The sequence below is a fragment of the Nipponia nippon genome, unplaced genomic scaffold (assembly GCF_047370975.1).
Source record: "Nipponia nippon isolate SJK-2023a ecotype South Korea unplaced genomic scaffold, ASM4737097v1 scaffold_2, whole genome shotgun sequence".
NCBI classification, from domain to species: domain Eukaryota; kingdom Metazoa; phylum Chordata; class Aves; order Pelecaniformes; family Threskiornithidae; genus Nipponia; species Nipponia nippon.
In genome coordinates this window covers 84,458,950-84,480,711 of record NW_028262336.1, presented here as the reverse complement: position 1 = coordinate 84,480,711, position 21,762 = coordinate 84,458,950, and the positions used below count along the sequence as shown (strand labels likewise).

The 21,762-nt window shown below is 51.7% G+C and overlaps 1 protein-coding gene across 4 annotated transcripts; it reads right to left on the bottom strand.

Moving 5' to 3' along the window:
- Window positions 1-11,304: 11,304 nt before the first annotated feature.
- On the bottom strand, window positions 11,305-13,370 carry POU4F1 (POU class 4 homeobox 1). Of its 4 annotated transcripts, none has more exons than XM_087758110.1 (3): window positions 13,248-13,370; window positions 12,090-12,351; window positions 11,305-11,999 (listed from the first exon to the last, which is right to left on the bottom strand). In XM_087758110.1, exons 1-3 carry the CDS (start codon window positions 13,368-13,370, stop codon window positions 11,305-11,307), a joined length of 1,080 nt encoding a protein of 359 aa, XP_087614236.1. The 4 variants fall into 4 exon arrangements, with proteins under 4 accessions (XP_087614236.1, XP_087614238.1, XP_087614237.1 ...); XM_087758112.1 differs by having other exon boundaries at window positions 11,305-11,927; XM_087758111.1 differs by having other exon boundaries at window positions 11,305-11,995; window positions 12,092-12,351.
- Between the last annotated feature and the right edge of the window lie 8,392 nt (window positions 13,371-21,762).

Sequence of the window (21,762 nt, the reverse complement as noted above, 5' to 3'; positions counted from 1 at the left end):
CACTGCCGAGTTTTTACATTGGATAGAGGCTTCTCAGACTATTGCCAAATTTAATTCCAGATTTATATTTCTGTAACCTACTTAGGATGCAAAAAGAAAAAAAAATCCTGTCAAATTAAAGTGAATCCTCCTGTCTTGCCTGCTCCCAGCAAATAACTTGCAGCACCTAATAAATCCAGATGGAGTTCCTCATATAGCCCGGTGCAGAAATAATTATTGTCCTGGCTTGTTTCATGTCAGAGGCCTCTTCGGCTCATCTGTCATGAAACCAATTTCACTTTATTTACATCCATTTGCTAGTTTAATTACTGTGCTGATGAATAGCCTGAAGGAATTAAGTTACGAGTCTTTGGAAACCTAAAACGACAGATATATGGGTTACCTTTTAGATAGAGGAAGAAAATGATGGGTAGTGTATGCACCAAATTTTAAAGGTAATAAGAGCCTTTCCCTAGCTAGGTGGAAATGCAGAACCAACTGACACTCAGCCCATGCGTTTACCTCTGTCTTGATGCAAAGCATTGCTTAGAAAGGCTTTCATATTTTTTGCGGGTTAAACGCAATCTGTATTAAAGCAAAGGTTCCGGAAGACGGGTGCCAGCTTTAGATCTAAGCACAGATGCACTCATTATTTTTCCAGCCACCGAAAGGAGAAAAAAGGTCAGAAAATAAGTCTGTTTTAAAGACTGACTTCCACATAACCTATGCAATGTACCTTGCAACACCATCAATAGGGTTACTATCCTGTGTCTGCAATCGCAGAAATTGTCTCAAGTGCTTCTTCGCTCTAACTTGCCTCTCTGTAGTGCACTGTACCAACAGAGGGAATTTCGGCCAGCTAGGGGATCTTCTGCTTTTCATGTAAACCTATGAAAAGCAGAGTTTCTCCGTGTGTTCCGTGTCCCTGCTCTCGCCCATGTCCTTTCCCTTTCTCCGGGTTTTTCTCAACCATTTCCAGTCCAGACGGGCGCGCCGCTTGGCCTGGGGATCAGGGGAGGGGATCCACCCGATCCACCCGCACGCTCCCCACGAGGGGACCCTGCTGCGAGGTCCTGGCACACCCAAGTGGTCCTGTCCTCCCCCTCCTCCACCACTCAATAACTTCCCTGAGCCACTGCAGCACTTTATAACAATCTAGATTTTAAAAACTTTATGCCTGAGCGAAAGGTCAGTCTCTTTATCTCTTTACTGTTCCTCCTCATTCATCATGAAAGAAAAGAAAAAAAAAAAAAAAAAAAAAAAAACCACACAACCAAAAAACAGTAGTCTCGGAATTAGGCTGGGAGTATTGATTGCCGGGGCTGTGCCCCGAGGTGTCACCCACGGACTGGCCAACAAGGTCCAGGAGGAGCCCGCGTGTGAGCCTGTTCACGCTAACCTTGAGGAGAAAGTCCCCCCAAACACCCCATCTTCCAAGCAAAGAGCAGAAGCCAGACCCGAGAGCCCGTGCATCTTCTCGGGCGCTGAGCCTTGGCGTTAGGTACATCGGGACGTCTTTTGTTTGCCTGACCCGCAGGAGTTTGGGCGGACCCGCCGGTCCCCTTTTGGGGGCTGCATGAAAACTTCACGTACCGCAAGGGCTTTTACACCGCTCTCCTACACAGGCGGCTTCCTCCCCTGCTCCCGGTACTTTCGTGGATCTCACGGGTTTAGTCACCGTGGGACAAACCTCCCGTGAAGAAATGACGTGCTGCGATGGGTAACAGGGCGGCATGCAAAAGTGGTAAGGGCGGTCAGAGGTCTGGCTGCGTGTAGGGGAGGTGATCCTCGGCCGGCTAGAAAAAGCCTTCCCCTCAGAGGCACCCTGCGCAAGGAGAAGGCTGAGGGGGCGGACAGAGATCCCCTTTGTCACAGAAGTTGAGCAGCACTTTAAAACCAAATCCTTTGCCGGGGGAAACGTGACACATTTCCCCCCCCCCCTCCTCCCTCAAATCTCGCTGTCGGCTGACCTGAGCTGCTTACACGAGGGTATAAAAGAGCGGATCAAAAGAGCATTACAGCTGTGCGTTCGAGGTACTCCGGGTCTTTATATCTGAGAGAAATGAAAGGAGAAAGTATACAGCAAAACAGGGTGGGGTATTAAAAGCTCCCTTCCCCCCCCTCCGCCCCCCCGCCGCCTCTCTCCTCTCCCCTCTCTCCCCCTTTGATTAATAGATCCATGTGGCTAACGGCCTGACATATGGCGTGCGAAGCAGCTTGAGATGCTACCTCGGGCATACCCTACGGCCATTAACATATTACAGGCTTCTGTGCAGCCAGACAGACAGACAGACAGCCTTCCGCCCCGCCGGAGCTCTCCCTGGTGCTGAAGCGCCCGCCCGCCGCTCCGCTCCTCCGCCTGCGCGCAAGCCCCGCCGCCCCTCCGCCTGCGCGCAAGTCCCACCGCCCCTCCGCCTGCGCGCAAGCCCGCCCGCCCCGCGGCCCCTCCGCCGCCGCCGCGTTCAAAACAGCGGGCGCGGATTTGAAAGCCCTGCGCCGCTTTCGAGCGACAGCGACATCCTGGTCCATAAAACAGGGATTTACCTCGCTCTTTTTTTTTTTTTTAATCTGAGGAAAAAAAGGTGTTGCTATACATAAAATCTTTACTACAGAGAACACAAAAATCGCCTTGTGTGGGAACCGGTCGCATTTAAAACGCAGCGCCAGCTTGCAGAGCAGAAAAGACAGCTTTCTGCAAATAACCCAAAAGTTAGGAAACTCGCATCTAGAGCCCCTGGCGGTGCGGGAGAGGGGTCATTCCCAGCCGTGGTGTTTGGGAGCGGGAATTATAGTACACAATACAGTGGCTGAGAATGCAGCAAAACCTGAGGTTTATTTAATCCGTTGCAAGGGTTCTGACAGAAACATAAATCGTTCCCTGCACTTTGCCTTTTAGTCTCCTATAGATAACTGCCCCAGCTCTTTTGAACTTTGTTCTGGCTGTTTTGTTGGGAAATAAATGCTAACGCTAGATTAAACGTTTCAGGTAGCTTCGTCTTCTGATTTCAGGAAAATAGTGTTAATAAGGAGCTTTGATGTTGTTTTACTTTCAGACTGTATGCCTTAAGGCAGAAAAACGCATAAAGGTAGCTGGGAAAGTAAATTGCCAGAAGCGAAGAGCACCCTCCCTTTCAAAATCCTGTAAGTACTCCTCTCTCCTACATCAAACCGATCCTACGCAGAGCAGCACCGGGCGGTACGGGATCTCCTGGCTATTGCAAACCCCTCTCATTTCAGTGCACACGCGGCGATGTGTGCGCCTGTGTTTACGTGTGGGCACTCTGCTATTATCAGTTGTTAATGAAACTGAAGATGAGAGGGGGAAATACGAAAGGCTCATTGCAATAGCCGCTTTTTTTCTTCCTTTTCTTTTCTTTTTCCCTAATAAGAATATAAAATCCCGTGGGGGAAAGGATCCTAGAGATTTGCGGCGAGGAGTAAAGCCGATGCAACGTGAGTAGAGAACTGTAGACCTCCATCAGGCTGAAGCAGCCCAGACTTAAAGTTTCGCATACTCTACGTTTGGGCTCTTTCTAGCTATTCTGCCAGTAGCCTCCTTCCCTTCTTTCGGGAGCCCGGCACATCAGCATAGCAGATTCCTCGCACACAATCAATACATTTTGCATAACACGAGTCTCTCTCGCACGCTCGCTCCCTCTTTCTGTTTTTGTTTGCCTCTCGTAGGTGGACGGGGTTTCTACAGGGGGGCTTTTCTTTTAAGAAACGAGCGCCGACGATAGAGAAGTCTGGAAAGCAAGCCGTGCGCGGTAGCTGGTGCTAGTCACCGCTTCCTCGGGTCGGGAATTGCGCTGGAGCTCACCCCAGCAGCCTCGCAAGCATGCGGTTCGGTTTCAGACAGACACAGCTTGCCTCCCTCCAGTCTCTCCTCTTTACCCCCCCCCCCGCCCCCCCGCCCCTCTCTTTCTATTCCTCTTACAGCAGTGCTTTAATAAAGTCACATAAGTGATTGAAATTAACATAAATCATTATTAGTTATTAGGATTTGCTCTAAATTACTCTGTGAATATAACACCAAACCCCATCTGCCACTCCTGCTCTAGCAGCCATAGATTGCAGATAAAATAAATGTCCTTACCCCATTAGAATGTTCCTGTCTCTGTAGCCAAAAGCCAAACAAAAGCAATAAATACAGAGCTTTTTTCTCTCCACTATTCAGCTGTGACTGTTTTCATCAGCTCTTCCTCTAGAAAAGCTCGATAGCTGCCTGAAAATATTGCATTTTATATCACCAAAGGGCGATTAATATTGCATTAACTGTATTTAACATTTTTTAAGCGCGAGTAATCTGAAATGAGTAAGTTTCTGTTACTAAATACAGGGGATGTCAGAGCTGGTGAAAACAGCTTAAAATATCTGTATAAACAGATTATTTGTTTCATACTTTGTATTTTTATAATGTTATGGTATAGTGTGCTCTGTTTGAAGTAGAAGAAGCCATGCTAATGGTCTGTTTAAAGTATTCTGACACTGTCTGGAGACATCCAAGTCTCTGCCTTCATTAAATGTTTATTGTCAACACTTCAGTGAAAAAAAGTCTTGTGTAAGTGAATTTCCACTGCTGGATGCTGTCAACACTCTGTTTTATTCTGATCCGCGTGTACAAAAGTTTGTATACATTATGCTGAAGTGAAGGGAGGCAGAGATTTAGTGAGCTGTAATTAGTTACCAAACAAACTTTTGTTAGTAATTCGGTTTACATAATGACCATAATCAAGGGCTAAGTTATGTATATCGGCGCCTTGTCTTTTTTCCACGCGGGCTGTAAAAAGATTTTGTGTTGACAGGCTATCCTCTTGTCAAGGAACACCTTTTTAAAAATAAATAATAATAATAAAAAAAACCCAGAAACCCAGACCCACAGCTTTTACACATTTTAGCTTTGGCTTACACTTCTGACTTGCTTTCTTCTATCGGGGCGAGGGACGCCCGCACGCCCCTGTCCCTCTCCGCACCGGGGGGTTTGCAGCGGGAGCCGGGGCTCCGGCTGCTCAGCCCGGCCTGGGGCCGCTTGTGTCCCCCCCCCGCCCCGGGGAGGGCTCGGGGCCGCCCCCGGGGCCAGCGGGAGGGTCGCTCGGCGTTCCCACCGAAGGAGACTGTTTCGAGACTTTTACGACTCGCTTGCGAGAATCCATGCGAAGTTACGATTTATCTTCAACGTACCAGCGCAGTGTGTCTTTTCTTTTATTATTTATTTAATTTTGATATAAAGCCTTTTAAATACTTCATTCCTTAGAGTGATTAACGTCTTATGGCATCAGATTTTTTTAGAGTAATCCCCCCCCTCCCTTCCCCATACACATTTTTTAAAAAAGAGGCGTTTAACAACTTTGCCCCCAGAGTTAGAGATGCTTTGGCATAGTTAGGCGGGCAGGCTGAAGGAGTTAAAATGCAGTTCAAAGGAGGACTCCTGCTTTCCCAGAGGGGCTGTGACTCCGCGGAAGTCCAGAGACCAATTTGGGAAGCAGATTTTTGCATGCGCAGCTGCCCCTTGACGATCAGCCACGGCAAGCTCCCGGGCAGGGTTTGGCGGCTGACACGGCCGTAAATCCGCAGGGGTGCAGCAGACCGGGCTCCCCGGCCCCGTCTGCCCGCGGAAACACCGCGCTGAGTCCGCCTTAAAGTTGCATCTTAAACCAGCAGGAGGAAAGCGGCACCGCGGGAGCACCCCGCGGCCCCCTCCGCCCCCGCGGAGGAGGCGCGGGGGGGACCCCGCACCGGCTGCCGCTGCTATCGGCGGTGCAAAAGCAACGGCGGAAAGTGCGCGCTTCTGCCCGCCGGGCGCTGCCTGCCCCTGCCTGCCCCTGCCTGCCCCCAGCCGCTGCCTGCCCGCCCGGCGGCGGGGCTGGGGCCCTCCGGTGCAGGCGCCCTTTCTGCTACTGCTGCTTCTTCAAAGATTTATACGTGACATCTTATTTTAAATTAACTTTTGAGCCCTGGCTTTCATCCATCCATCCATGCGACCATCCACTCACCCACCCACCCGCCTGTCTATCTGTCTTGCCATGGTGCAAAGAGACTTGTTTGCAGTTTTACTACCTCGCTCCCATCTCTGGGACCTATATATTCAGCTGACCTATATATTCATCCACTGCTTTTCTCCTAAACTGAGCCTGCTTCAGGTGCGAAGGGGTTGCAGAGGAGGGAAAATTAAAAAAAAAAAAAAAAAAAAAAAAAAGCTTTCCAAAAGCGGAAGGGGAAGAGGGAAGGAGGGGAAGCGGGGGGGGGTGTCATGCAGCACGCCTCCCATCAAGCTGTCTTGACAACAATTACTAAAGTTTTTAATTAGCCTCTTGTTATAATTCATTTTATTAATTTTCTAAATCTCAGCCCATGAATTATTAACGGCGGCTCCGTAATTGTGTTTGCAGCGGCGCACGTGACGGCGGCGGCGGCGGAGGCGGCGGCTTGGCCCCGCGCGGGTCCCCTCCGCGCCCAGGCTGGGGCCGGGCCCGGCCGGCGGCCGGCTCCCGTGTTTTATCAACTCTTAAATAACGTAATTACCGATAATCAGACGCTCGCCTGGCAGGTGGAAACAGGTTCCCAAGCGGGTTGGAATTCTGCTGCTGATCTTTTAAAAAAATCAATTAGGCTTTCCTCCGCTTCGGAATCAGCAGGTAAATATAATAAAGCTTTAAAAAAAAAAGAAAAAAATAGCGCCGGCTGAAAAGCGAGATATAAATAACTGGAGGGATTTTAAATCGTTTGGGAAATGCCAGAATAATACAGGGCAGCAGCGGCGGTATCAAGCTTTACGCGCTCGAGTCCGTCAGAGTTAAAATAATTATCTTTCGACAAATCTATTTCTCTTCGGAGGAAAAGGGGGACACGGGGAGGCGGGGGGGAGGCACATAAACCATAAAACCTGTGCTGTAGGACACTTCATTCCCCTTCTGGGGAGCCTTTTTACTTGTTGAACCAGGACCGAATTAGTCTTAATATCACAGGAGAGTAAAAATCAATACGATCGTGGCAGTGAGTGTCTGTTACTCACTTATGATGGCCTAATCTAAGTTGAAAGCAATCGGAGAGCAAGTGTTAAGGAGAAATTCCGGGAGTCAGCCCGGGTCTTGCGGACTTAGGACTGGGGAAAACACACCAGGAAAGCGGCGGGATACCTCGGGTGTGGAGCACAAGGCCACTGAAGGGGCGGCAGCACCGAAGGGTCCTCGGCGAGGGTCACGGGCGCTGGGGCCGGAGGACGCCCCGGAGCCATCGGCGGTGGCGGCCGCCTCCCGGCAGCGGCCTCGGGCCCCTCACAGCGGGCGGGGCGGGGGGGGGGGGAGGGGGGCGGCATTTTTTTGGTCACAAATTGCGCTTCTGTATGCAGGCGATTGCATACTGCTGGGGAATAAATGCGAATGTATTTTCTGCCTCTTCGTCTTTTTTCTTCTACTTTTTTTTCTCGGATGCAAAAGTTTTAACAGTCCTTAAGTCAGACCTCACAAACACGAATATAAACACTTTTCTTTTTCTTTCTTTCTTTTCTTTCTTTCTTTCTTTCCTTTTCTTTCTTTCTCTCTTTCTCTCTCTCTCTTTCTTTTCTTTCTTTCTTTCCTTTTCTTTCTTTCTCTCTTTCTCTCTCTCTCTTTCTTTTCTTTCTTTTTCTTTCTTTCTCTCTCTCTTTCTCTATTTTTCTGTTTCTTTCTCTCCTTCCTTCCTTCCTTCCTTCCTTCCTTCCTTCCTTCCTTCCTTCCTTCCTTCCTTCCTTCCTTCCTTCCTTCCTTCCTTCCTTCCTTCCTTCTTTCGATATTTTTAGTGAGGCATTCATTAAAAAGGCCTCACGAGTGTTTCATGGCTTTGTGAACTATTCAGCTTCAGCCGACGGAAAGCAGGACATTCCGGTTTTGCACAGTTTCCTACCATGAAAAATAGGAAACTCTGCAAAGCTTTTATTTTCACCATCTGTTTTATTAACATATTATTTTTTCTTTGTACTCGATAAGGATTGTACTTATTACAAAACAAACTCTTTAACTTTTCAATACATACATCGGTCATTACTGTATAATACAAATGCGGTATCACTTGTAACATTTCAGTCGTTTGGGGCAGATGAAAAAGACCCCAACATTTGTCATTATTTTTATTTGTTCATTCCTGACTCTCCAAAAACGATATCCGGTAATACTTTTCTATAAAATAATATTTTTACAAATGCATTTATTAAAAATTCTGATGACATTTCAAGTTAATAACAACAGAAACAAGTCAATTTCCGGTGGATGAGATCTATGTTTTTTAAAAATACCTTTAGTGCTTATTTTTTAACATCAACAGTTGTTTAAAATCACAGCTTTTTGAACGTATTATTCTTTTCTGAACATCACGTGTCTCGATTCACAGATTTACCGGCGAAATTAAAAAGATTTGGCTAAAATATGTCTACAGAAGAAATAATCCCAGCTATTAAGTAACTTTTTACATTTGGCATCTGATCTAGTCACAGGTCATCAGAAAATAGAAAGAGGTTCTTTGATCACTTGAAGCAGTAGGTGGCATCCTATACGTTCCTAATGAACAATTGCATTTACAACATAAGGAGAGATCAGTTTAGGATTTTCATATTTATTAACCCAAAATAAAAATAAAGTATCTTGTTACATAATTAAGTGCAATTAGGCCGGTCAGAACAACATATAAACCTGAAACCACCCAAGCTTTTCTTCTTTATACATATTTTTGTAGGTGCTTAATCCTTTCCAGCAAACTGAAAAGAAATATTTCAGAAGTCCTTCTTAAAATTTCACTTTGATTTATATTCTGCAGTTATAGAATAAACTTCAAGAAACACACGCAGCTAATATATAGTTAATTTTATTCAGAGCACCGATTTTCACATAAGAGCTATCTCAAAGTAATGATTTCTGGATTTAGCAGAAAAATACATCTCTCACTATTTTCTTTTTGGTAGAATTAGTCTTATCGTCTAACGGCCATACCTTGAATTTACCAGCCGTGTCTCGGAAATATTTTTTCTTTTTTTTTTTTTTTTAATGCACCCAATAATAATAACTATTCTGTTTTCACGTTTGTTTTATTTGTAAGTATGCTGGGACGCATCTCCCTGTTGTATTTTGGCGTACAGAAATATTTCTGATAGAAATAAAAGTAATAGAATAAAGACACAACCAAGGAGAAAGCTCAGCAAACATACATGAACAGGTAGATTATTCAGTGAGACATTTCAGGATCCACACGTGGTTGCAGTTTGTAACCTTTTTTTTTTTTGTGCATTAAAGAAAATATTTACAATCGTCTTTCTTCTCTTTTTTTTTTTTTCCTCCTTTTTTTTTTCCTCTTTTAAATCTAAATACAAGAACGTGACAAGAATGTTTGTGTTTTCGGTGAAAACAGGCAGTTAAACTGTGAAATTACACCATCCACAAAAGATTCTACCAGAAGCTATTCTATTTAGTGCTCAGTTTCAAAATGCATAGAATGTTTGCGCTGCAAACAATGATACACAAAATAATAATATTAATAATAATAGAAATAATAATAATAATAAAATAAATAGTTAAGTAAATAAATAAATAAATAAATAATATCGAGACTTTATCACGGATCTTTCTATGCCTTTTTTTCTTTTCTTTTCTCTCTCTCTCTCTTTTTTTTTTTTTTTTTTTTAGGTCATGCATAATTTCAGTCTATTGTTTGTTTTGATTTAAACGGGAGGGTATTTCCTTTTCCGAAATTCCTTGTTACTTGAAAGCCTTAACAGTCCTTCGGTTACAGCCAGCCCCAGCAATGGCTTCTGCACGTAGCTGGCGTTTTTACCTAACGAGCTCTGCTAATTTTTTTTTTTTATTTTTTTTTTCAATCCGCGAGACATATAATGCACCTTGATTATCAGTAGTAGTAGTACCAGCATCGCTACTACGGAATAACATCATCGCTTCCAATCCGGGAGACTGTGATAGTGCAAATTGAACCCCCCCCACACACCCCGCAAAAGCCATCCTCTACCTAACGTTTATTATTTACAATAAACGACTTTTAAGCCCAAATGGGGGGCGGGGGGGGCGTTGCCTGTTTGTTCCCAACATGCAGACCCCTCAGAAACAAATGTCATTTCAAACCCTGCACTGGTGATTTCTTTTGCCTGCTGGGTGCAATAACCCCCATCCCTCGGAGGAACCCAAGGCAGGACCTTTTTCCCACCGCAGCCCGTTGCTAGCCTAAATCCAGCAGCTCCGGTAGGGATGCCGGGGGGCATGGGGTGGGGAGCGGGGAGGGGAGGGAGGGGAGAGGACACAGAGTTAACCACGAGCCTTAACGAATCTCAGGATACTCTTTCGGAGAGCATCCCTGCTCAGGCAGGTTTGGCACCTATCTCCGGACACATCCCTGCAGAGACAGGGACCTGTCTTTAGACAGAGATGGAAACGCAAACCACGCAAGCGAGGGAAGAGAAACAAAGGGGCTGCGGAGTAACTTTTTGGTTTGTTTTGTTTTCCTGGAGCTAACTAGGATTATCGAGGCCACAGCGGAGAGGAAAGGGCCCGCTCCCCGAGCTGCCCCGCCGGGCTGCGGCCGCCTGCCCCGGCCCCCGCCCCGGCCCCGGCCCCGGCCCCGCTCGCACCGCTCCCCCGGCACAGACAAGACCCATCGCCAAAGCCTCGCGAAAAACCGCATTCGAGGGAAAAACAAACAAACAAAAAAAACCAAACTTACTCCAAAACCAAGCCAACCCAAGAAAAAGACCCCCCACACCAAACCACCGCCATCCTCCTTCATTACCAAGCCAGCGAAAAGAAAGAAAACCAAAAAGTAATGAAAAGAGAGACCCAAACCAAACGTAGCATCATCACCGACAGTTTCGCCTTCCGGGTTTGTTGGTCGGTTTTGTTTTCCTTCGGAAAGTTGTGACTTAGGTTTCTCGGTTTGTGGTTGTTGCTGTCACGGTATTTATTGGTGTGTGTCTGTGTGTGTTTATGCTTTAAGTTGCTCTTTCTCCCGCTTTCTGTCGGGGGGTGGGGGGCAGAGGGGGGATGGGGCCGCAGAAGTGACCCCCACGGGTTTCTAGAGCGTTTTTTTACCTCCTCTCTCCTCCTTCTTCTCGTTGGTGTCCCGGCGTCTTTTTGTTTTAATAATTGATAGCGCAACACCCCCCCACGCACGCCCCCCCTCTCCCCGCTCAGCGAGCAGTTCGCCTTTAATTTCTGCATCGTCCCTTGGTCCCCAGGAGCTTCCCACGGCGTCTCGGGGGTCGGCGGCGGTGGTGGGCGTCCCCCGCGGCCCCGGCCCGGCCCCCCCCGGCGCCCCCCGTGCCCCCGGTGCCAGGGCCGCCCCTCCCGCCCGCCCCTAGTAGGTGGCGGAAAATTTCATCCGTTTCTGCTTCTGTCTCTGGTTGCAAAACCAAACCCGCACCACGTTCTTTTTGAGGTCCAATTTCTCGGCGATGGCGGCGATCTTCTCGGAGGAGGGCCGGGGCTGGACGGCGAAGTAAGCCTCCAGGGAGCGCTTCTCCGGGGCGGCGATGGAAGTCCGCTTGCGCTTCTTCTCGCCCCCGTTGAAGAGCTCGGGCTTGTTCATTTTTTCCCGCTGGGCCCCCTCGGCCTCCTCCAGCCAGGCCTGCAGGATGGGTTTGAGGGCGATCATGTTGTTGTGGGAGAGGGTGAGGGACTCGAAGCGGCAGATGGTGCTCTGGCTGAGGGAGCCCACCCCCGGGATCTTCAGGTTGGCCAAGGCCGAGCCCACGTCGGCCTGGGTCACCCCCAGCTTGATGCGGCGCTGCTTGAAGCGCTCGGCGAAGGCCTCCAGCTCCCGCGGGTCCGTGTCCGAGTCGCAGATGGAGGCCAAGCCGGCCGCCCCCACCACCGCCGCCGCCGAGGCCACCTGCCCCGCGGCCCCGTGGTGCGCGGCCACCAGCCCCGGGTGCGGCAGCCCCGACGGCATGTTCATGGCGGCCGGGTGCGAGAGGTGGCCCAGGCCGTGCATGTGCGAGTGCGGGTGGGCCGAGGTGGAGATGAGGCCGCCGCCGCCCCCGCCGCCGCCGCCGCCGCCCCCGCCGCCGCCGGCCCCGCCGCCGCCGCCGCCCGCCCCGTCGTGGCCGCCGCCGCCGCCGCCGCCGCCGCCTCCGCCGGGCATGAGCGCCAGGGAGGGGGAGGTGATGTGGTCGAGGAGGTCGCCGGGCTCCAGCGCCTGGTGGTGGTGGTGGTGGTGGTGGTGGTGGTGCGCCAGGGGCACGGTGGAGGTGGAGGTGCAGGGCACGCTGTTCATGGTGTGGTAGGTGGCGTCCGGCTTGAACGGGTGGCTCTTGCCCTGCGAGACGGCGATGTCGACGGCGGCCAGAGCCTCGGCCCGCGCCAGCAGGGTCTCATCGAGGCTGGCGAAGATATTGCTCTGCAGCTGCAAGGGACACAAAACAGAGCGGGGTGCGGGGAGAGGGGGGCAGGGGGGCGCCGGGGAGGGGGGCAGAAAGCCAGGAGAGGGAAGGAAGCGGGGGGTTGCAGGAGGACGGGGCGTGCGGTGGGGAAGGAGGGGGGAAAGTCGAGGGAGGGGAGCCCGGGAGGGGAGGGAGAGGTGGGCAAAGTTGGGGTGACCGTGCGGGGGGAGCCGGCGGCAGTATGCCCGTGTAACGGGGAACGGGGTGGGGAGAGCCGAGTGAATGGGGGAAGCGGGGTATAGCAGGAGACGGCACGGGGAGGTGAGGGGAAATAGGGGATGGGGTAGAAAAATAGGGGGGAAAGCGAGGAGGGGGAGTAAAACAGGAAAAGAAGAAACGAAGAGTAGAAAGGGCAGACAGCCGGGGCGGGGGGAAATCCGAAAAAGAGAGGACGGGGGTGTGAAGGGAACAAATAAATTTAGAAAAAAAAGAAAGAAAGAAGAATAGAAAAAAGGAGGAGAAGGAGGAGAAGAAGAAATGGATCTGTAACTCTCAGCTGGGGAATTGTGTCAAACACAAGAGCACATAAAGCGCATTCGTTTTCAGAGGCCGAGTCATAAAAATTAATACAGAAAGTGGATGAAGTCGGAGACTCGTGTGAACACCGCTTTCAAAAAAGATCACAGGCGCTCAGATGATTGCAGAGGAAGACATGAAAAAAACATTAAGCGCCGCTTGTCAAAATGTGCCTCGCAGCGGTTTTTTTATTAATGCACATACACATACATGCAGTATACAGAAAAGAGAGAGAGAGAGAGAAAGAGTGTGTGCGTGTGCGTGAGAGAGAGAGAGAGAGAGAGAGAGAAAGAAAGAAAGAAAGAAAGAAAGAAAGAGAGAGCTGCAGCTGCCTGTCCCTTACCGGTGGAGTTGGTAGACATGCTCTTCTTATTGCTTCCGAGCTGGAGTGTAGAGAGGGGTATTTGTGCTCAGGTAGGGTGGGATGCATGGCAAAATGCGGCTGTTTGCTGTTCATGGACATCATCTTGAAGGCTTGGCATGTAAATCCACAAACACTCCTAAAGTCGGGGGAAAAGTGCTCTCCGGGCGCTCTCCTCCCGCCGGAGGAAGCCGCGGACGGCGGCGGGCGGCGGTGGCGGAGCCGGTGGCGGCGGTGCCGCAGCGGACCCTGCCCCCGCCGCCGCCGCTGCCGCGGTGGCCGGGGCTGGGCTGGGCGGGTGAGCGGGCGGCGAGGCTCCCTCCGGCCCCCGCCGTCTCACTCCTCTGCCTGCCGCTGCCCGGCGCCGGGCGCGCTGCGCTGCGCTCTGCCCGCACCTGAGCCCCGCATCCCGTGGCTACCGCCGGGCGGGCTCTCGCGAGAGCGCGGCGGCTCCGGCTTTGACAGGCATCAGCTGTCTCCCCCCCTTCCTCCTCCTCCTCCTCCTCCTCCTCCGCCTCCTCCTCCTCCTTTTCCTCCCGCCGCCCCCGGTCCCTGCCTCCTCGCGCCTTGTTGCATCTCCCGCAGCCCTCGCCCCTCTCGCCGGGGCGGCGGCGGCGGGGCCGCTCTTATAGCGAGGGAGGCCGAGCACCGGGGCGGCTGCGGCACCTGTGGCTGCCACACGTGCGCGCTGCGCGGCCGCCGGCGCGGCCCGGGGCGCCCCGACGGGGCGGGGATGGGCGGCGGGGCGCGGAGGCGGCGGGCGCCCCCGGGGCGGGGCCGGCCGGGGTGCGGGCCGGCGCCCCTTCCCTGCCCTCCGAGCGGCGGGGGGAACCGGCCCGGCAGCGAAACGCAAAGGTGCGTGGCCCCTGCCGCAGCCGAGGGGAGAGGGGACCCCGCGCTGAGGAGCCCCACCGCCGAAAGGGGCGACCTGCGGCCGCACCCCGCTACTGCCGAGACCTACACAGCGGCTCCTTGAGAAGAACCCCGGCGGCAGACATTTGTTTGAAGCACTCAGGGGCGATTGATTTCCATATGATTTCATTCCCCTCCCCACCCCGTGTACTTCTGTCGCGAGTGTTATTGTGTCGGCGCCGCGGGGGACAGACGCTTCGCCCACGAGGAGCGTGTGCTCTGCGCGGGCAGCGCCGCCGGGGTGACACGGCGCGTTTCCTGCTGGCCCCCCGACCGGCCCTCGCTCCTTCTCCGTGGGAAAACCCCAGTTCACTGGCGTGGTCTGAAGCAAAAAACAGTCACAGACAGAATGTATTTCCTTCCTTCCTCCCTTCCTTCCTCCCTTCCTTCCTTCCTTCCTCCCTTCCTTCCTTCCTTCCTCCCTTCCTTCCTTCCTCCCTTCCTCCTTTCCTCCCTTCCTCCCTTCCTTCCTCCCTTCCTCCTTTCTCCCTCCCTTCCCTCCCTCCCTCTCTCTTTCTATCTTTGTTTTTCTTTCTCTCTCTTTCCGTCCTTTTTCTCCTTTCCCCCTCTTTCTCTTGCTACCCAGGTACTTTTTATGCAAGAAACGAGTCGATTCCATCTTATACACCCTGAAAAAAAAAAGAAAAGTAGTCTGGAGAGATGCTTTTTTCTTTTTTTCATCCCTCTTTTCTTTCCTCTTCTTTCTTTCTTTCTTTCTTTCTTTCTTTCTTTCTTTCTTTCTTTCTTTCTTTCTTTCTTTCTGTCTTTCTGTCTTTCTGTCTTTCTGTCTTTCTTTCCTTTCTGTCTGTCTTTCTGTCTTTCTGTCTTTCTTTCGTCTTTCTTTCTGTCTTTCCTTCTGTCTTACTCTTCTCTCTTCTTTCTCTCTCTCTCTCTCTCTTTCCTGTGGTTTATTCTTTGAATACTTTTGCATTTGAATGAAATAGTTAAGGAGTGACCCTAGGGTTAATAACGCACGGCTGGTTTTGTGAGTGATTCGGGGTTACCGTCCCGTTTTAGAGCAGATTTTTTTTTTTTTTCTTTTAGCTGCATATGAAGTTGGAGGCAAAACTGTCGAAGGAGTGAATCTGCTACTGTGCCTGTGGGATTAGTGTGAATCCCTAGGGAACGGCCCCCGGTGGATCCTGTCCCCTGGGGCACGCCGGAGCCGTCCCTCGGTGAGCGAGCAGATGCTAGCGGGTTTGCCTCAGCAGGGCTGCAGGCAGCGGGGTGCTCGGATCAGGGCTGCGACAGCCTCGGAGTGCATCGGAATTGCTCTGTTTCTCCTGAACGCCTCTTATTTATGCGCATAAACAGAGCCGAAAAGGCACGCAGGCACGCACAGGCACACCCACAGCGCACACCGCAACCCCAGGTGAAGTCCACATTCGCCTTCGGAAGCCCTTCCCCAGCTCCCCGTCCAGGCCGGGGGGAAGGAGGGAACGGCTGCCAGTCACTTGTGCGAAAGGGAGCCAGGTCTCCGTCCATTACCGCGTCCCCTGGGGTGGCTGAATGCAACTTCCACTCTGAGGGGGTGAACTTGAAACTGAGAGACACTGGTCTGAAGCGGGGTTGGGCTCTCCTTACTTATCGAAGTCATTGCATCAGAATAGCCAAATCATAGTTTACGTGGATTTCTGTCTTTCCTTTTTTTTTTTTTTTTTAAAGCCATATGACTTATTCTAGCTATTTCTGAGCTACCATGCCTTGCAAACAGAAAGCCTCCTGGGGAAGGGGTGGAGAGGAAGAGGAAAGTGGGAGACGCCACCGCTTTTCGCCAAGTTGCGGAGAAGCCAGCAGCTCCAGGAGAAAGGCCCGAGCAGCCTGCCTTTCCCTGCCGGCGGCACACACGGCGGGGCTCCTCGGCTGGCCCCGGCGGGGGTAAGGCGGCAAGCCCGGCTCACTTGCTCGCCCAGTGGAGGAAGGCGTGGGATGCTGCTCCGCCTGGCATGCGTGGGTGTCTGTCTGCGTGTCCCTGCGCGGCCCCGGCTCGCCAGGATGCTGTCAGGCCAAGTTCATGGGGTTTCCCTAAAGCAAACGCAGAGAGCAAGGGAAAATTGCGCACAGAGGCCAGCGGGGGGGGGGGGGGGGGGGGGGGGGGGGATTTCTAGGCTAACCGATCACCTGCCTTCCTCCCCCCATGCCACCGGCCTTGCTTTGCCTCTGGGGCGCGGGTCTCTAACTTGTGGGGCGCACCCACCGAGTGCAGGCAGCGCGGGCCCGGCCCTGCCCGCCGCAGCGGGAGCGGGGACGGGCGGCCCGGGCAGGCGCCGGTGGGAGAGACCTTCTCCTTGGCCGGAGGAACATCAGACCCCTCCAGTGCTTTTAAAACGACACACCTTCTGTTCACCTGCTTATTTTCTTCTGCCAGAAAAGCAGAAAATTCAGCCGCTCTCCCACCTCCGCCCCGAGGAGGCGAAGACCTCCAGATGCTCCAAGGGAACACCTTCCCGGTGTCTTCTGGAGGCAGGGATGGGGGTGGGCACGTTGTCTCTGCAGCTTGCGATGTGCGTCCTGCTGGATTCTCCTCCGTTTGGCAAACAGGGGGTGAAGTAGTCCCGCCCGGCTGGAGGGACACCCCTTGCCGGGTGCTCCTTCGTTAAGATGGCCCGGGGCGCGACCGCCGCGGCAGCCCGAGGGCCGGGGGCGACTGCGTGGGGGGCGGGGGGCGACAGCCTCCGGACCCCGGGGAGGCGTCGGGCTCCCGGTGCGGCGGCTGCCGGCTCCCGCCTGGTCCCTCCCGCTGCCCCCGGGGGCAGAAGCTGCGGCAGGGAGTGGCAGCCAACTTTTCCCTCTGTCTGATCGTTCAGAGGTGCCAAGAGGTGAGGGTAGAGGCCCCGGGGAGGAGAGGATTTTTTTCAGGCACCGTTTGCCCTGTCGCTTACTAAGTCCGAGAGGAAAAACTTTCCTTGGGACGCTTCTTTTTTTTTTTTTTTTTTTTGGAAGAGGGGAAGGGCTAACCTTTAAAGCAGCGCTTAAAATGAGAGCCCCTCCCGCTGCTGCCCCGACCGTAACGCCCTCCGCGGTGCTGCAGCCGGTCTCCGCGCCGCAGCCCCCCCTGCCTCCCCCGAGGGCGGGGGCTGTGCCCGGAGGGGGGGTCCCCAGGGCTCGCTGGGGACCAGCCCCCCTTCTCACCGCCCTTGTCACCGGCTCCCCCCCTCCCCGCCACACGCAGCCGGCTCCCCGGGAAGGCGGCTTGAGCCAGGCTCAGCACCGCACGGGCCTGGTAATAGATTTTATCTTAATGTTCGCTGTTATTTCTGTTCCTCGTGGGTACGTCCAGCCTCATGAATACTGATGGCAATAAACTCGCAGGCTTTGAGGGGCGAGTTCATTGGAGATACGACCATGCTGTAGCCCTACTTTTATGGCCCAAGATGCTCAATAAAGCGAGGGAGGCATATATATATATATAACGCATTTACTTGTCTCCCGTAGTTTTCTCCAGCTTCAAATGCGAGAAATAGGCAGATTTCCTTAATTGACTGAACTGCCTATCTCGAGAAAGTAATAAAGTAACCCCTTATTCCCACAGTGAAACGGTTTATAAATTAATTACTGTAACCCATTGTATTTGATTTCTCTTTTTAGGATTCCCCAAAGATGAATATACTAAAGCTTGGGATATTAAGTATGAACGTTTGATCATAGTTTGCTATATATCCCGACTTAAAAAAAAAAAAAAAAAAAAGTTAATGTCGAGCTTACAGAACCACTAACTCTAAACCTTCTGGATATTTTAATTTCACCAAACGTTAGCTTTACATTTTTTAGTCGCCCTATTTGTCCTACCCCGAGTGTCAGTGAGAGCACTGAGAGAAAACCTACACTACATGTGTTATTTGGTGAAGTTCACGGAAAGTCAATATCCCATTTAGTGTAAAAGCTATTTTCCCTTTAGATGATAAAAATCAACCTTCAGAAGGAAAAAAAACCCTCAACCAACCAACCCTTTGGGTGAATGCACAAAAAGTGTTTCCATGTCCTAATGAGGACTTTCTTTACATCAGCAAAGACCTACTAATTACTGATGCGCAAGCCGCAATAATTGCTTTTGCAGCCAAAGTGTAGAATGTTGTCATATTAAAAATTGAAACGCTTGATGGTGATTTAAGTCCCAAGGCAGTTCACAACGTCCCCTTTCGGGAAAGCAAGGAGACCGGAGGAGCCAGGCGGAGGTCCGGTGGAAAGTCCTGCAGGTCCAGTAAAGTTTCTCGCTCTTTCTTTTATGTGATGCGGAGGAATTAAAAAGCACACCGAGAAGCCCCTCCAGCAGAACACCTCCCACACCACGCTCGCTTTCCCCACCGGCTCCGTGGGCAAACCAGTTGCTGGTTTTCACCCGCGCCCACGATCGCCCCCGCTCCGGGGACGCCGCGTTTCGATGGGGCAGCCGAAAAACGCTGCCTTCCTCCCCTCCGAAAGACCCAGAGAGGGGCTTGGAGGGGGCGGGGGGGGCGTCGGTCCTCAGCCGAGTCTCACCGCCCTCCGGGATGCGCTCGGCTGCCAAAACCGGGAGCGGAGCGCTCGGCACCCCCCCCGCCCGCCCCCCCCCCCCCGCGAATCAAAGCACCTTCCGAGGGGCTGGGAAGTAGTTGCCTTGTCATGTAACACATTGCCCTGATTTATTATAAAATTTTAACGAAATCATGCATATTTTAACAGCCTTTAATCACTGCATGAAAATTTAATTCATGAACTGTAGCGCGTTTAAATAAATGAAGTGTTAATTCATTAGGATTAATTAATTTGTTAAAGGATTGTGTGCAAGGTTAAGGTGGAAGAAAAACTCTTTGTTAGTTTCGCGTCTTAATCACCAGGTTTTGTTAACAGTGAAGGGGTGGGGGGGCGGGAAAAACCCGCGAGAAGGGTTTGCGTGGGGCGGGGGAGCCCGGGGAAGGGCAGCGCCGGCGGGAGGAGCGGGGCTGCGGCCGGCGGGGGAGGGAAACCCCGGCCTCCCCCGGCCTTTTTTTGGTAGCTGGGGTCGGGCAGGCCGGCGGTGGTGCCCGGGCCGGTTAATTAACCTGATCCGAGCCGGGCGGGTGGAGGCGGGCGCCGAGGAGCCCCGGGCGGGGGGTGATGGCGGCGGGCGCATCCCCGGGCAGGGGGTACGGACTGCGCCCCGCCGTCCTGCCAGCGGCTGGCAGCCAGCGCGGACACTTCTCTCCCCAAAATTTGGAGACAGCTCTAAGCCGGCCGGGGAAAAAAACATCACTGACGCCGCTTTCAGTGAGGTCCGGATCGCCGCGGAGCCGCCGCGGAGCCGCCGCGGAGCCGCAGCCGCCCAGCCCGGCCCTCAGGCGGGCTTCAAGGGGAGAGTGACCCGGGGAAGGGACAGGGACCTCTCTCATCCGTGCCCGGTCCTCGGGCTTCCCCGGCACATTTTGCCGGCATGAAACCGGCACCTGATGGCCTGGTTCGTGAGCAGTAGGTGTGAGGAGTAGCCGCCCGATGGATTTTGACATTGTCCGTCTGGCTTCTCTGAAAAATAGCAGACAGCACCCACACAGCTTGTAAGAGCACTAGAGAGGAGACAATGCTTTCTAGTGAGAAAAGCTGAAAAAAATCAGGAATACTAAACTTCATTTGCTTTTCCAGCCCCGTCTTATCCTCCCCTGCTATCTCCCACTGCATTCACGACTTCCAAAGCACATGCAGGCTTTCCCCTGCGCCAGCTGTGCTTTTCCCTCCGTCCTTCAGCTAATGAAGATGGCTTTTCCAGTTAGAGCCAGGGGACACCGAGGCAATAGCTTGATGTTGGGCCACGAAGGCAGGACAGACAGGCCGGCCCGTTAGGCCAGGCCTGACAAGCTGGTGGCTCGTCACAGCGGTACAGGACTGCTGCAAGGGACCAAGGCGCAAGAAGGGCCAGACCTGGATTAGTAGCCAGGGGGGATTGCTCATCACCTCTGCAGGCAATCCTTGGAGCAACCGTGAACCCCCACATCAAGTCACCTCGGAGCTGTTTTTCTTCTCATCCAAACCTGGGAGGGAAGAAGGGAGAAGCCTTAGTCTTTTCACGTGGGAGGGTCCTATGCCAAAAGCAGCAAGGAAGGAGTGTCATCTTCACAGCCTGCGAAACATTTACCATAACCACAGCACAGAAGAGGTGTGGAGAGACTGTCTTTCAAGCCTATGGCTGGTGGAAGTCAGAGGCAGGACTTCGATGCTGCGCAAGAATTCGGATCAGACTTACTTGGTTTGAACTGTTTTTAAATGACATTATTTGGCGAGGGAAACAGTTGTGAAATGAAGAAGGGGGAAGGAAGGGAGATGCAAGTTAGCACACCTTGTATTGTGTATACAAGTTATGCACTGTCCCTCTTCCCCCCTTGTTAAAGATATTTTAAACAGAGACAACAGAGCACACAGAGCCAAACGCAGCCCAGCTCGGTATCTGGTGCTGGCAGGCAGAGCTGTCCAGCAGCCTTGCATCTGCGGAAGCCATAGCAAGCAGAACCGGGCTCTCACGCGGCCTCCCGGGAATCATGGAGGCACAGGTCACTGGCCAGACTGTGTGTAGGTAAAACTGCCTGCTACGAAGTGAAAACCTGACCCTGGCATTCTTGCTCTTAGGTGTAACCCAAGAAATTTCACTGGCAATGAAGTGAGGCTGGTAGCAATCTCACTCTCCTGTGTCACCAACACCCCTGGAGAGCCTTCTCCTGTGTTACAACCTGCAACTTGCCACGTATTTAGTACAGTAAGTATTATTAGATGAAGTAAAAATTTTATGAGCTATTAAATATCATTAGACATCACAGATCTCATCTCTGCATCACTTTGAAACATCTATTGTCTTAATCAAAATTGTAATAGTTAAGTTTTAGATCGTGTATATTCCAGTTCTACATTACTACATAACTAGGTAACTATCATAAAAATTAACAGCAATGAACTCTCGTTTAGGCCCTTTTATTCAGAGAGCATGGTAAGCGCAGCAAGAGATTAAGCAAGCACAGCATTGACAGAATGCAGCCTGGAGAACCGAAACCTCATGTATGGCCAACAAATGTATAACTGAAGAGACCCCATTCATTACATATAGCTTAAATTTTTAAGTTGATATTGCACCTACCGCTCTGTCAAACTTTAAGCCAGAAGGAATACAACCTACATTAACCAAATAAAATACAGAATCTAGAGTGTGGTAGCTGTTTTAAAGGCACTTAATTAAACGCCTCCCCCCAACAAAAAGCCAACCAACCACCAAAACAAAACAAACCCCAGCCAAACAAAACAAGACAAAGATACAAGAATTCAGATCTGTTTCAGCTTTACAACTTGTGAAACATAAAATGCTCCTACTTATAGCACTGGATGCAATCACAATCCGCTCACCGTCTCTGCAGTTGGATCCGAGGGTATGAGAGAGCTTGGAAATCAAGTAATTATGGATAGCTACGATAACTAACTTGCCACAATGTAGGAGGTTACCAGCCCAGAGCTGGGAGGCTGTAGGTGACGATCTATGTGCTCCTATGACCGTTCCAAGTGAAAAGCCAGTACTTGGCCTGAAATGCCTCACTCTCTGTCCCCGCTTGAGAATAAGATATGAAGTTTATGACTTTGATCTTCAGCATTTTTT